Genomic DNA, 14,231 nt, shown 5'->3' with positions numbered 1-14,231 from the left:
GAAGTAATTGATAAATGGTGGAATTGTGAACATGTTTCAAACAGATTAGAAATCAACAGTTTAGTGATTGAACTGGACAATGAGTGGGAAAGTGAAAGTGACTAAAGGAAGCTTCCAGGATATATGATAATGCTGTGCAATGTTAGAAATTCTTCAGTGATGAGAGTGATGAGATAATTAATTGAATATAACTGTAGAAAACGGTATTATAGGGCATGAAAGATTTGTGTGCACAGATATGATTGTAACTGTTCAAAATTAAACATGAGCATTAGGTTACAACGTATGAGGAGAAAATGAATACTAACTGTTTTGTAGATTTGGTAAATGCATTATACAGAATTTAGTGATAAATTTTATGAAGAATGGTGTAAACAGATAGTAGCACAAGAAATAAAATATACAGTGATACCAAGATGACTTGACAAGTAAACACACCATTGAAGGAAACAAGAACTAAACGAAAAAAGTAAATATGCTCTTGATTGAAAGTAAAATACCTTTCTCAAATATATAATTGTTAATTAGGTGAATTAGGCCTCCAGAGGGATACCACTACATAAAAAAATGAGTCCAGAAACTCTACCTTATGCATGTTGTGGAAAAGAGTTAAATGTTAACAAAACAAATCTAACCTACAAACTATTATAGCTGTGTCTTAATTGTAGTTTTAAGTCTTTCGATAATATATGTATTAGATTTACTATAATGTTAAAATAAATTATATTTCATAATATTTTTGTTCAATTATTTTATTTAGATTAGACTTTTTTTTTGTATGTTAAAACCAAACTGAAAATAAAACTCAGAGTTGATGCGGCAACATTGTAATGTTTCGATGTCACAAATATCCACGACGCATTACTAAAAAAACTTTTAATAGACTATATGTTTACGTATGTAGTGTTAATAATTCATAATTTCTTGTATTTGTTCTATGTGATCCATTTATGCGAATTATGTAGTTTGTTTTATTTTAAATCCTGCAGATTTTCATTACTTCATTTATGTATTCATATGGTCCTTATTTCTTACTCTCACCTAAAATATATATTACAAAAACAATGAATACGCTAGGCTGATTAAAATAATAATTTCTTTAACAAATTTTTTAAATAAAATTACATTGTCCTTTGCTTATTTATTTCAATCTTCGATCTCGCCCTTGCAGATAGTTTATCTTTAGTTTGTCTTCTATGACTTTCATTTATCTATTGTTTTCCACGTATCCCAATTAAAATGCTATGAAACTATTTTATAACTGTTAATATTCCTATTCAATATTCATTTTTATACTTTCCGCACAAATTAATGTGTTTTTATTACTTGCAATATTCGGTTAGTGCTTTGTTAAGATATGCATTAACCACTAAGACTTAGAATTAATTAGAAAACAATGTCATAAAAATTTACAGAAAAATTTTAACAACTTAAGAATTACCTTTAGTACAATAATATACTATGTCTCTAATGATATATGTCTATATTGATAAACAATGATAAAAATACATGGTGTTTATTGAGAAAATTCATATTTAAATTAACAAAATTTCAATAATTATTGTTTAGTCAATGTATACGTTAGTAGTTAATTTAATATATTCGAGGTACTGGGCATCAGATTTTATAAATTAGAAACGTTTTTGTAAAGACTTCTAGCGAGGTAAAGTTTCTGGTAAATACTTCTATTTTTGCTTAATATACTGAAAATATACTAGTTACTAGACCAAAAGCTACTTTAATGATGTTAGTTCTTCGATTTAACAATCAAAATAAAAGTCTATAAATCTAATTTTCTTTCATACCAACCCAATTCGATACGTAACTACAGCTTTTCGTATACGACCGATTCGTTATGCCACTAAATAATTTCACCTTGATTATAAAACAGTACATTACAGGCCGCGATATGTTATTCAATCATAATCTACCGGAAACACCCAGCCGGAGACACCGAACAAGAACGACCTAGGAGCCGCTTCCTCGCTTTTGAGGTCATTCGGAAGAACGTTTCCCCCCGCGGACCCCGCCCATCTCGGACGTTCCCGTTCCATCTGGTCGGATTTCCTCGCAACGTTAATAGTTTATTTTTCATTGATCTCGACGGTTAGAACGAAACAGAAGGAAAAAAACGGTATTGCCTCGCGGATTAAGTTGAAACATGTCTTACTTTCACTTTTTGATTGTAGGAAATTACGTACTCGAACACTCGTATTTCTGTTGCCGGCGTTGTCGTTCTTTGTTGTTGTTATCATATCTCCTACAATTAGGATAACAAAGAAGGAGATGCATCTAGCTTAACAATCTTCAATAATAGGCATTTTTATAACATGTCAATTGAAAAGTCCCGGGCCTAAAACATAGATAGAGCTACTAGAATTAAATCCATATGTTTTTTAGTTAGCCCTAACGCTCAAAAGATGTGTGTATAAGCTTGTTAGCTGTCGGATCATTAGTTTGTAAATTATAGCATTTTGAGTGAAGCAACTTTTGTTATTGTGAAAAAAATGGATAAAAAGGAATTTCGCGTGTTGATAAAATATTGTTTTTTGAAGGGAAAAAAACAGTTGTGTGAAGTGAAGTGAAGCAAAAAATTGCCTTGATGCCCAATTTCCGGACACTGCCACAGGAAAATCAAATATCAAGGATTGGTATGCTAAGTTTAGACGTGGTGAAATGAGCACCGAAGACGGTGAACGCAGTGGACGCCCAAAAGAGGTTGTTACCGACGAAAACATTAAAAAAATCCCCTGAATGATTTTGAATGACCGTAAATTGAAATTGAATGAAATAGCAGATACTCTAAAAATATCAAGTCAACGTGTACATCACATCATTCATGAATATTTCGGTATGAGAAAGCTTTGTGCAAAGTGGGTGCTCACTTTTAAACAAAAACAATGACGATCTGATGATAATAAACCCGAGTTTTTGCGTCGATATGTGACAATGGATGAAACATGGCTCCATTATTTCACTCCGAAGTCCAATCGACAGTCATCCGAGTGGACTGCACACGATGAACAAAAATTTTCGCCGAATGACGAGGTGATCGCCGAAGCTGAGGATTATTTTAATACAAACGACAAATCATACTACAAAAATGGTATCGAAAAGTTGCAGGGTCGCTGTAATCAGTATAGCACCCTTGAAGGGAGTTATGTTGAATGAAAAAAAACTAATTTAGCCAAAAATATGTATTTTACTATGGTAGGCCGGGGACTTTTCAATTAACCTGTTAGGTTTTGGAAAATTATTATATGATATTTTGTGTGTAACACGGGAGAAAACTTTAGTACAGTACAACTTTTTCGTTCTATTATAAATATATTTTTAGCCTCGTGATTCTACGATTAAAGATGGTTAGTAATGGTATTCATATATATATTGCAGAAGACATCTATTGTTTAATAATTGATTACGTGTTATTCTGACCAGCAATGTATGTTCCCTATTTAACTAATTGTTCGTCGCTCAATTTTATATAACATATACTATTAATTTCCGAAGAAATCGATTTTATTTCTGTATTTGCTTCAAGGTCTATAGCAGGCTACTATAAACACATCTTCATCCAACTGTCTGCGTCTTAAATTAATCTAATCTTTGCTCAAAACATGATAGCAATACTTATATCCATCAGGACCATCCAAATTAAATTTCTTTTCGTCCGTATCCACGGCAAATTGTAAGCGTTCTTTCTTATGTTTTTCACTCGAAAGCGGTTTCTATAATACTTTCTTTCTTCTTAAATCTCTATCATCATGTAAAAGACCTTCAAGATTTTTTACTTTTGTAATATTTACATTTTGCGACAGCTGCAGAAGCGATTTCGTTCGCCGTTAACATACAATTTGAAGCAAGTCAGTAATGATTTTTCTAGATCTAACATAAATATTATATTTGCTATTTGTGTTTGTGTCTTTTTCGCGAAGTATGGTGATAAATTAAACTGATACTTTGAATACATAATATCATGAATTACGTTTTTCCCATTTACATTCGCCATGTTCTTGCATTCTATCGTTTTAATCACTTCATTTTCTCATTTCCATTTCTCGTCATTAACTGCTTTTTCGAATATCTTCTCCTATCCTCCTCTTAACTCTCTTCAATCCATTTACACCCATGTTTCATTTCCATTCTTCCAACAAAATAGCCAAAACACGGGTATGCGTTACCATTTTATTTTACTATATAAACACTTCTTATTTGCTTAATTATTGTAATTAAATAACAAATATTGTTAATTACTTATTAACGCTAACGCCCTTTGTTGAAATTATTTTATAAAAAAAGGGACAGTCGAACATAGAACCTCCTCCTTTTTCGAAGTCGGTTATAAAAATCAAATGTTAATATTATTAATCTTTTGATAATTAATCTTTTGATAAAATATAGATACATCGTGTATATCTGTAAAATAAAACTTTTTCATAAAAATGCAGGTGATATTTCTGTGATACTTTCTTGTGTGGTAACGATTCACTTTTTTGCAATATATTTTTTTTGGCGTTGCTAACACAACACCAGGGGATAGAAATCTGTGAATTTCAACACAATAAGTAGTTGTGTAATAACGACAACATATTTTCGCTAAATAACAGATGATCATTATACTTATTTTCTTAATAAATCAGTTAAACAAAGACGAGCGACTGCTGTTTACCACATTTGTTTTGTAGTAGAAAACAACTGTAATACGCAAACCAATCAATATTTATACACCTTTCAATGTAAATCGTATTTTTAAAAGTATAAAAGTTAATTATATGGTTGATGACTAGCATAAAATTCTCCACGCCTGATTTTATGTTGTCTTTTCGTGATTAATAATTAAGAGGTTGTTTTGTTAATAAAAGAAGAAAGAATGAAATAAATACAATAAAGAAATACCTGGCGCAAAGTTACAGAAACAGGTATCTCTTCTTTGTTTTCAACTCATAAAATGTATATTCTCTTAGATTCAATGTATGTGCTTATTATTTTATTTCCATTGATGTGTTTCTCCATTAATTAACGTTCAAGAAATGTTTATATTGTTGATAACAAATTAATATTTTTAAATTACATTTTATATAAGATATGCTTAGTACAATATTAATTTTGAAATTAATTTGTTACGATTGTTCTGTTGTACTTATATATATAAATCAGTAACAGGTCAATTGAAAAGTCCCCGGCCTGACACATAGATGGTGCTACTAGAATTAAATCCATATGAATTTTAGTAAGCCCTAACCCTCAAAAGATGCGTGTATAAATTTGACAGCTGTCGGATTATTAGTTTGTGAATTATAGCATTTTGAGTGAGTCAACTTTTGTTATTGTGAAAAACATGGATAAAAAGGAATTTCGCGTGTTGATAATATATTGATTTTTGAAGGGAAAAAATACAGTTGAAGCAAAAACTTGGCTTGAGGCCGAGTGTCTAGACACTGCCCCAGAAAAATTAAGCATCAAGGATTTGTAAGCTAAGTTTAGATGTGGTGAAATGAGCACCGAAGTCGGTGAATGCAGTGGACGCCCAAAAGGGGTTGTTACCGACGAAAACATTTAAAAAATCTGCAAAATGATTTTTAATGACCGTAAATTGAAACTGAATGAAATAGCAGACACTCTAAAGATATAAACTGAACATGTACATCATATCATTCACGAATATTAGGATATGAGAAGGCTCTGTGCAAAGTGGGTGCCCCGCGACCTCACTTTTGATAAAAAACAACGACCAGTTGATGATTCAGAGCAGTGTTTGAATATGATCAAGCGTCATAAACCCGAGTTTTTGCGTCGATATGTGACAATGGATGAAACATGGCTCCATTATTTCACTCCGAAGTCTAATCGACAGTCATCCGAGTGGACTGCACACGATGAACCCGCTCCAAAGCGTGGGAAAACGCAACAGTTGGCTGGCAAGGTTATGGCGTCCGTGTTTAGGGATGCACATGGAATAATTTTCATTGACTACCTTGAAAAAAGAAGGACCATTAATAGTGACTATTACATAGCGTTATTGGACCGTTTGAAGGACGAAATCGTCGAAAAACGGCCGCATTTGTAGAAAAAGACAGTGCTGTTTCACCAAGACAATGCACCGGGTAAAAAATCCATGAATTGGGTTTCGAATTGCTTTCTCATATGCCGCATTCTCCATATCTGGCCCTCAGCGACTATTTCCTGTTCTCAGATCTCAAAAGAATGCTCGCTGGGAAGACATTTTCGTCGAATGAAGACGTGATCGACGAAACTGAGGCATATTTTCGTACTACAAAAGTGGTATTGAAAAGCTACAAATAATCTTGCCAAAAAGTATGTTTTACTATGGTGGGTCAGAGACTTTTCAATTGACTTGTTATGTATTTTAGAACTTAGAATTAAATTGGACTTTTTAATCTAAAGTTAAGAGTACACTCATACTATACAAGTTCGTATGGTTTGGTCTTCAGTAAGTGATCTAATGTACAACTTATAATCTAAATCTTATTCTAGATACTATTCTAACTTATTTTAAAGTATATCCTAACTTATTCTAAAAACTATTTTATCTTATTCTAGAGATTATAAAATCTCACCCCATGTGTCTATTAATCAGTTCATATGGTAGTAACATTTAACTGTTTGGCGAGTGTATTGTGATGTACTAATAGTCCTTTAGAGTACTTCGCACTAACATTCCGATGGGTTTATCGCACTGAATCACTTTGTTGGACACGTAATTTGGGGCATTGACGATGACTCGAAACGCTTTATTCCCGATCCTCTAGAGGGTATATATGTTAGATTTGCTAGTAGTACCCCACAGGTCAATACCATTGGTCCAAATGGGCTTAAGTATTGACTTATATAGTAAAACCTTATATAATTATAATTTAGATTTACGCCCTATCAGCCAGTACATTTGTTTTAGTTTAACCCCAAGCTGTTTGCGTGTTGTCACTATATGTTTTTCCATGTCAAATGTCGATCGAAATGCATTCCAAGATATTTAACATTGTCTGCTTGTGGAAGTTCATGTTTATTCAATTTTACTGAGGGACATGTTCTTCTATAAAGGGTGAATGTCACATGGGTAGATATTGTCTCATTTGCTTTGATACGCCACGTATTCAACCACAATTCGACTTTGTTAAGATGAAGTTGGAGGTTTCTTATGGCTGATATTGGATCCTTGTGTGATGATAAAACCGCTGTATCCTATGTAGTATATGTTGCAACAGTAGTGTTTCTTGAGGTCGATAGATCAGCTGTGTACAATAGATATAACAATGGACCAAGAACACTGCCCTGCGGAACACGAATATATTAGGTGTAGGTCAGTGTATACGTCACCCTGTTTGATAATAAAATTCTGTCTGTGATGTACGATTTCAGCAGTTGAAAGTGCATATGAGGCAAAAGCTTTTTCAATTTAACATGCATTCCGGTGTGCCACACATTATCGAAGGCCTGAGAAATATCGAGAAATGCAGCGGAGCAATATTTTTTATCGTTTAAGTTTTTGTTCATTTGGTTGACTAATCTATGTATTTGTTCTATTGTTCCGTGTTTATTACGGAAGCCAAATTGATGGTCTGATAATATTTCTCTCCTCTGAAATTATTTTGAGTCTCTTAATGTATAATTTTTCGAATAGTTTAGAGATCACAGATAACAGGCTTATAGGACGATAAGAGGAGTCGCCTTCTGATTTTTTCCCAGGTTTAAGAGTCAATACAAAATGTGTTTAAGTGCCTTCTTCTGATTTGAGCCACTTTCCAAGTGCTAGGAAAATAATTAGGTCTTAGCGTGGCATTAAACATGAATGTTATTAATTTGATGCACTTTCCTGACAGCTCTTTTAAGATTCTTCCAGTTATTAAGTTAAAACCACGAAGCTCTTTTAGAATTGATTTCTTTATGTATTGTTTGTTTTACTTCCTTAACAGTAAATTTCTCATGTAGCAGATCTATTTGAAACGGAGTGTTAAGAAAGTCAACTATGTTATTTTCTTCTGTTGCGGATATATTAATGGGTGGATTATGTTGTTGAGGTTTTTTGATTTTTTGTTGTTACTTTCCAGAGAGAATATTCCGTTGCATTAGTTGGCGTTAAGTTTTCTAAATATTTTTGAATTCCTTCCATATTTATTAGGTCTTTCAGCTCTTTTGTGGCATTGTTGAATTTTCTCTTGTTTTCTTCTATTCTGATTTGTTGCTAGGTTTTTCGCAGTTTTCTCTTTTCGGCAATTTTCTGTTTAATTATAGATGAGATATAGATTTTGATGAAATGTGATTTTCAACATTCGGGGTCCCGGTTTGGTATCTAATAATTTTCTATTTTACTATGAATTAAGACTATATTGAAATGATACAATTTCTGGACACCCGGATGTTATGGAGATGAAAATTTTTAATAGCAATGAAAAAATATGTATGTATTATTGTAATAGAGAAATTAGTAATAGAAGCACTTGAAATATATTTTTCCTTGAACTTTTAATTCACTCCTTGCTGAAGAAGTTTTTATGATCTTTTGACCAATATATGAAGTGACAAAAACTTAACCATATCATATGAGGGATGCCCAATTCCTCAAGCAGAATCAGCGAAGTTCTGATTCAAAATAACAAAACTATACTAGTTAGTCGGAAGATTAACTCAACTGTACTTAATGATCACTTAATTGGTTTATCTGTCAGTTATAAAGCTTATTTGGATTTATATGATTTAACTGGTATGCGAAGATATACTGATGCAAGTACAACAAAACAGCAGTAATGAATTAACATCTAAATTAATATTCTACTAAGCATATCTAATGTAATAAGTAATTAAAAAAAGGTATTTCAGGAATCAGTAAAGAACCTTTAGTAACAATTCTATTGTATATCATAAGCAAGACAAAAATGTACAGGGAAAGGAAGATATCGCGCATATGTCAGATAAATTAAACTGAAAGGACTTGAGATTGAAAATAATAATGAATCCAAAGAACACATCATCATTTTTAGATGAAACGAGAATGTTGCATGATGGTGGATCCACAAAAAATAAACATACTTTCAAGAAATTAGAAAATCTATAAATGGCCATGATACACTGATGTATGTAAATGACCAAAACAACCATATTTAAAGCATATATTAAACACGAAGTCAATTTAAATTTCATAAAAAAGTTGTTAAAAAGAAACCACCTTATAAAAGCTAATAGGTTTCTTGACCGGAATGATGTATAAAATATGTTTAATGTCGTAGAAGATAATCTTTGCCGATATAGTGGCTTAATTGAATTAAAATCAGCAAAGGTCAGCAATATTAAAACCATTTATTAATATAAAAAAATGGTGGTTCAAACAACAATTGAAGAATAGGAAAAATTAAAGTGACAAAGAAAACGTGTTTTTTTGTTCAAAATTGGCTTTATTCATCAACGCAGTCTTCACCAAGAGCCGCACAATCATTTAAGTTCCGCTTTAACATTTCAATACCATTTTTGTAGCAGGATTTATCTTTTGCCTCGAAATAGGCCTGTCACCAGTTGCTGTCCATTCAGATGATTGTTTTGATTCCGCAGTGGATCTACGTTTCATCCATTGTCACATATCGACGTAAAAATTCCTGTTTGTTACGTTTAAACATGGTCAAACACTGCTCAGAATCATCAACACGTCCTTGTTTCTGATCAACAGTGAGCGAGAGCTTTCTCATAGTAATATGCTCATACAATATAAAGCCAACACATTATTTTGATATCTTTACGATGTTAGCTAACTCAGGCAACTTGATTTTTCGATCATTAAAAACGATTTTGTGGATATTTTTTGATATTTTCTGATGTCACCACCTCACTTGGACGTCCACTGCGTTCTGTATCATGGATGTCTCTGTTTGCCAGTTTGAAGTCAGCAAACCAAGGTTTTATTGTTGTTTCTGAAGAGTGGATTCCTTGTAATACTTTGTAAGTAATTGCTTGGCTGCACGCTATTTTTTCAATCAAGAAACAGCGTAAAATTAAAAGACGAAGTTGTTTTAATCCATTTTTGGAGCATAACAAATGTAATGTCACTTTTAGTACAATAACTCATAAACTTATGAGTAGAATATCAGGAAATTTTTACTTTCTCTTGAAGGTTTGTACTAACCGAAAAGCGCTGAATACAATAAAACTCCGCCATCTATGTGTTAGGCTCGGGACTTTTCAGTCAATGTTTTAAAATCTATTATATTATTAATAAAATTGTTGTTAGAGAGGAAACTACAGTTATGGAATATTTTCATTACTCATCATATATAGTAAGTTGTTACTCTTTTTTAGTCTCAAAGTACTTTTACTAGGGAAATGTTTTGCACTTAGTAGAATAGTTCGATATGATTGTTAACATTTATTCTGATAGAGTTCCTAAGGAGAGCTGTTTAAATCTTTTAAAATTATAGAATGTGATAATTGTTAAGTATATTATTATGTACAGCAATTACTTTGAACATATTTAAAACACACATACATTAAAAAGTCTGATTAAAACAGGAAAGAGCTTATGTTTAGAACTAGAGCAAATCTAATGAGAAATAAATTAATAAAATAACTATTAAATAATAATAATCATTATAAAAGAATAAATAATTTTAAAAAATTTAAATAACTAAATTTGTATGGTATTATAGTAACAAGTTGTCTTTTATATTTCTAGATTTGTGATCAATATTATCTATCGAGTACTAAAGGTTGAAATCAGTGATATATAATTGATATTTATATGATATTAAGTGATAATTATATAAGTGTATGCAAATATTGCACGTCCATACTTCTAATCCTTTGAGTTAATTTAGCAGTTATAAATAAGGGATCCAGTGAGATTTAGCAAGAATTTAGCTTAGTATAATATAATATTTTAGGACGAAAGCTAGTTTTCAATGCATTTTGCATACACTTTGGGGCAATATCAATTATCAAAATAATTATTTACCAAATTGGCCTTATTGGTTTTCAAAGTATTCTCTGCGAATATACTGAAGTAAACGTTGAGTAGTCCAATACATGTTGAAGCAAGAGCAACAAGATTTCTCAAAATTGCCCTTAACCCACCCAAAACAAAATCCATTACCAAATCCAAATAATAAGAGATTTCAGGGTTAAAACAATACATCTATAGTCTATCCAAAGAAGTTTTGAAGTTAGATGTTTAATGTATTGCCTGCCGTCATTTGTAAATTCGTTTTAGAATCAGACAATATTTTCCTTCTCATTTTATTCTAGTTAAAAAGAGACATAATGCTGTCTGACAAATTCGAATGTGTAACCGAGCCAACCTGCCAAAGTTGTTTGGTTATCAAACGTATGCAAAATTCTTCAAAACAATAGTGATAAGGCGTTATAAACCGGCAAACTTTGTTTCAATGCTTTGTTTGTTTCCATAAATTTGAAATCGCTGTTTATTATTACATTGATTGAAAATTCCGAAGCCAGACAGAACAGATTACTTCTCTGAGCAGTTACTGTGAACAGGAACGAGATAATGGTGGCCCCTTCTTGCCATAAAATTCGTTAGAGAGGAAAGCATTTTTACTGTTAATTATTAATTTGCAGCGATTTTTATTTAAAATATTTTTTAGCGTGTTACAGCTACGCTGAATTTTAGTATAGTCACGGTCACTGAAATATCTCAAAAAATTCGAAATATAATCTTGAATTCACAGAAATAAAAACCGTCCTCATAAGAAGCGCCCGACGAATCAAGATCAGCTTGATATTAGTTCTATCAGAGATTAAATATATGAAATGTATGAAACAGTGAGTAGTTTTTCAATACAAACATAATTTAATAGAATTATTTCAGAGGAAACTGTTAGTCTGAAAAATATCGAAGAGATCTAATCGAACTTCCGGATATTGTTTTCTAAAGGCATTATTACTAGGGTGGATTAGGCCTCCAGGGGATACAACTACATAGAAAATGCGCCTAGATCTGTAACTTATAGGCGGTATGGAAAGGGTTCAATGTAAATATAATCAAATGCCTACAAAATCTAGCCTACAAAATATTATAACTTAATTGTAATTAAGTCCTTCGATAATATATGCATTTGATCTACTATAATGTTAAAATAAATTATATTTGATAACAGTATTTTTGTTTAATTATTTTATTTAGATTAGGATTTTGTTGTATGTCAAAGCCAAACTGAACTAAAACTCAGAGTTGATACGGCAACATTGCAACGTTTTGACGTCACAAATTTAGATGATGTACGTTCAAAGCTTCTTTTGATATACTACATTTGAGTTTGCTTGAGCTCGTGTTGTCATGGTGAAAAATGATACGACTTCAAAAGACAAGTGTAGTTAGTTAGTAGGAAAAACCTGTGCCTGTTTTAACTAAATTAAGGATATATACGGTAAAAACTAAAAATAAAATAAAATGGAATAATCACTTACTTGGCATTTATGAGGCACACTGGCATAAAAGCCATCATGGAGTCCATCGCATTTGAAATCTATCTCCTCTGGTACCTATAAAAAATAGTGTTAACCAATGCTTCTTCTCCTATTTCAAAACCAGCACTTACCCTCTCATAGAAAGGATATTCGGATAAATTGTAACCATTGAGTTCTTTGGGAAGGTTTGGATCGTAGATATAGTCGATCTGGGGGTTTCCAGACAGTACGGGGTCAGTACTGTTGGAGGTACTATTGTTACTGGTTGATTGCTCACTTTTTGAAACAGTCTGAAAGAAAGATGTATTATTAGTACTTTCAGTAAAACAAAACAGTGAATCGAAAAGAGTTTTATATGCAACTATCAATACATCTTATCCTAAGTTAATATTAAACTTGCATCATTTGATTGGCTGAACTGTTTAGGTAATATATGTTGTGTATATATTCATATTATTTTGACCACAGAAATTTCTTCTGTTTTACCTAGCAGGCACTGAAATTGCGATGTTGAAATGGTTTTAAATGGCATTTTCAGTTATTTCAAGTTGTAACCATTTTCCCAACTTTTGAATTATTTTAAGTTGGTTAATAATAACTAAGCTGATAAGAAAGTTCTTTATGACCTTGAGTTGGGTTTTATTGGAATTCATTGCCCCGAACTGTTGATACCAAAACCGACAGTAAACTGCTTTTGGGCTTCAGTAGCAAATATCATTCAATCAAACAACAAGTAATGAGTGTTGAAAACAAGATTTTGAGCGTTCCATGATTAGCGTTTGTATAGACTGAACAACTTGGAAAATGAAAAACAGTTAGTTTGACAGTATACCGATACTTCCCATTTTGACCAATAGAAAGTTTTGATCGAAATACATGCAATGATTTCATTTCATAACAGTGGTTTGCTCGTCAAACTTAGTACTTATAGAACTACTAAACTTCAAATACTACGATACAAAGTTCTGTTACTCTAAAAATGCCTTTACGAATGTTGCCAGATTGTCATATTTTTCTCAAAATAAATGACATTTAGCGATTTAGCTTACTAGATAATTACCTATTGTACTAATATATACAAAATACGTAACGTTGTTAGGATTTTAAATGGTATAAGGAACATTTAAAGTAATAATATTTTCACTAATATATTTACCTGTAAAAATGAAAGTTTTCAAATAAATGTCAATCAAATTTCGCCGAATATATTATTCTGTAATTATCATTAGCTGTTGCATCATCATTATTTATCAGTATTCTTATTAGCAATTAAAACATTTACGTTTTGCGTCACCTTCTGAAGGAAAAAATGACCCATTCAAGCTGTTCTTCGATTCACAGTTAGTTGGAAAATGGGGTCAGAACGTGTGAGAAACAATGGTGGAATACTTGATGTGTTTTATTGTTGCGTAATTATGTGTGACTAAATATGAGAAAAAACGAAAGCTTTTTCTTAAATAATTCTGTTAAATATTCATTATCTGATAAAAATAGAAATAATCTTCATCGGCAACAACATCGCCAGAATTGTTAATTTATTTCGAGGATTTACAGTAGTCCATATAACTCCTATGGTACCATATTCATTCTAGCTATATTTCTATTACCAAAAATTGTTCAATATGTTCGTATTATACCATTCATTCGTCAACAATAGAAATACAGTGCTATTTAAATGCTTGAATTTTTATTAGAACATCAACATTTGAAATATGCAGCAAGTTTCATGCCGAATATTACTTGATGTTTGAATTGGAACGAAATCCTTAATTCAGAAGCCCATTTTACAATTTTGAAAAATTGAACAC

The 14,231-nt window shown here is 31.7% G+C and overlaps 1 protein-coding gene across 1 annotated transcript in view; it reads right to left on the bottom strand.

Annotated features, from left to right (window-relative positions):
* Positions 1 to 14,231, bottom strand: part of Cpap1-h (cuticular protein analogous to peritrophins 1-H) — a 93,115-nt gene that overhangs the window by 15,966 nt on the left and 62,918 nt on the right. The window contains exons 4-5 of the mRNA XM_076404170.1: positions 12,555 to 12,713; positions 12,424 to 12,498 (exon numbers count right to left, since the gene is read on the bottom strand). Coding sequence (XP_076260285.1) covers positions 12,424 to 12,498; positions 12,555 to 12,713 — 234 coding nt within the window. The remainder of the gene's footprint in view (positions 1 to 12,423; positions 12,499 to 12,554; positions 12,714 to 14,231) is intronic.

The sequence above is a fragment of the Rhynchophorus ferrugineus genome, unplaced genomic scaffold (genome assembly GCF_030347505.1).
Source record: "Rhynchophorus ferrugineus isolate W39M unplaced genomic scaffold, kcgeb_rfMv2 rfM4, whole genome shotgun sequence".
NCBI classification, from domain to species: Eukaryota; Metazoa; Arthropoda; class Insecta; order Coleoptera; family Curculionidae; genus Rhynchophorus; species Rhynchophorus ferrugineus.
The sequence above is the reverse complement of the archived record's forward strand: the minus strand, read 5'-3'. Positions and strand labels throughout refer to the sequence as shown.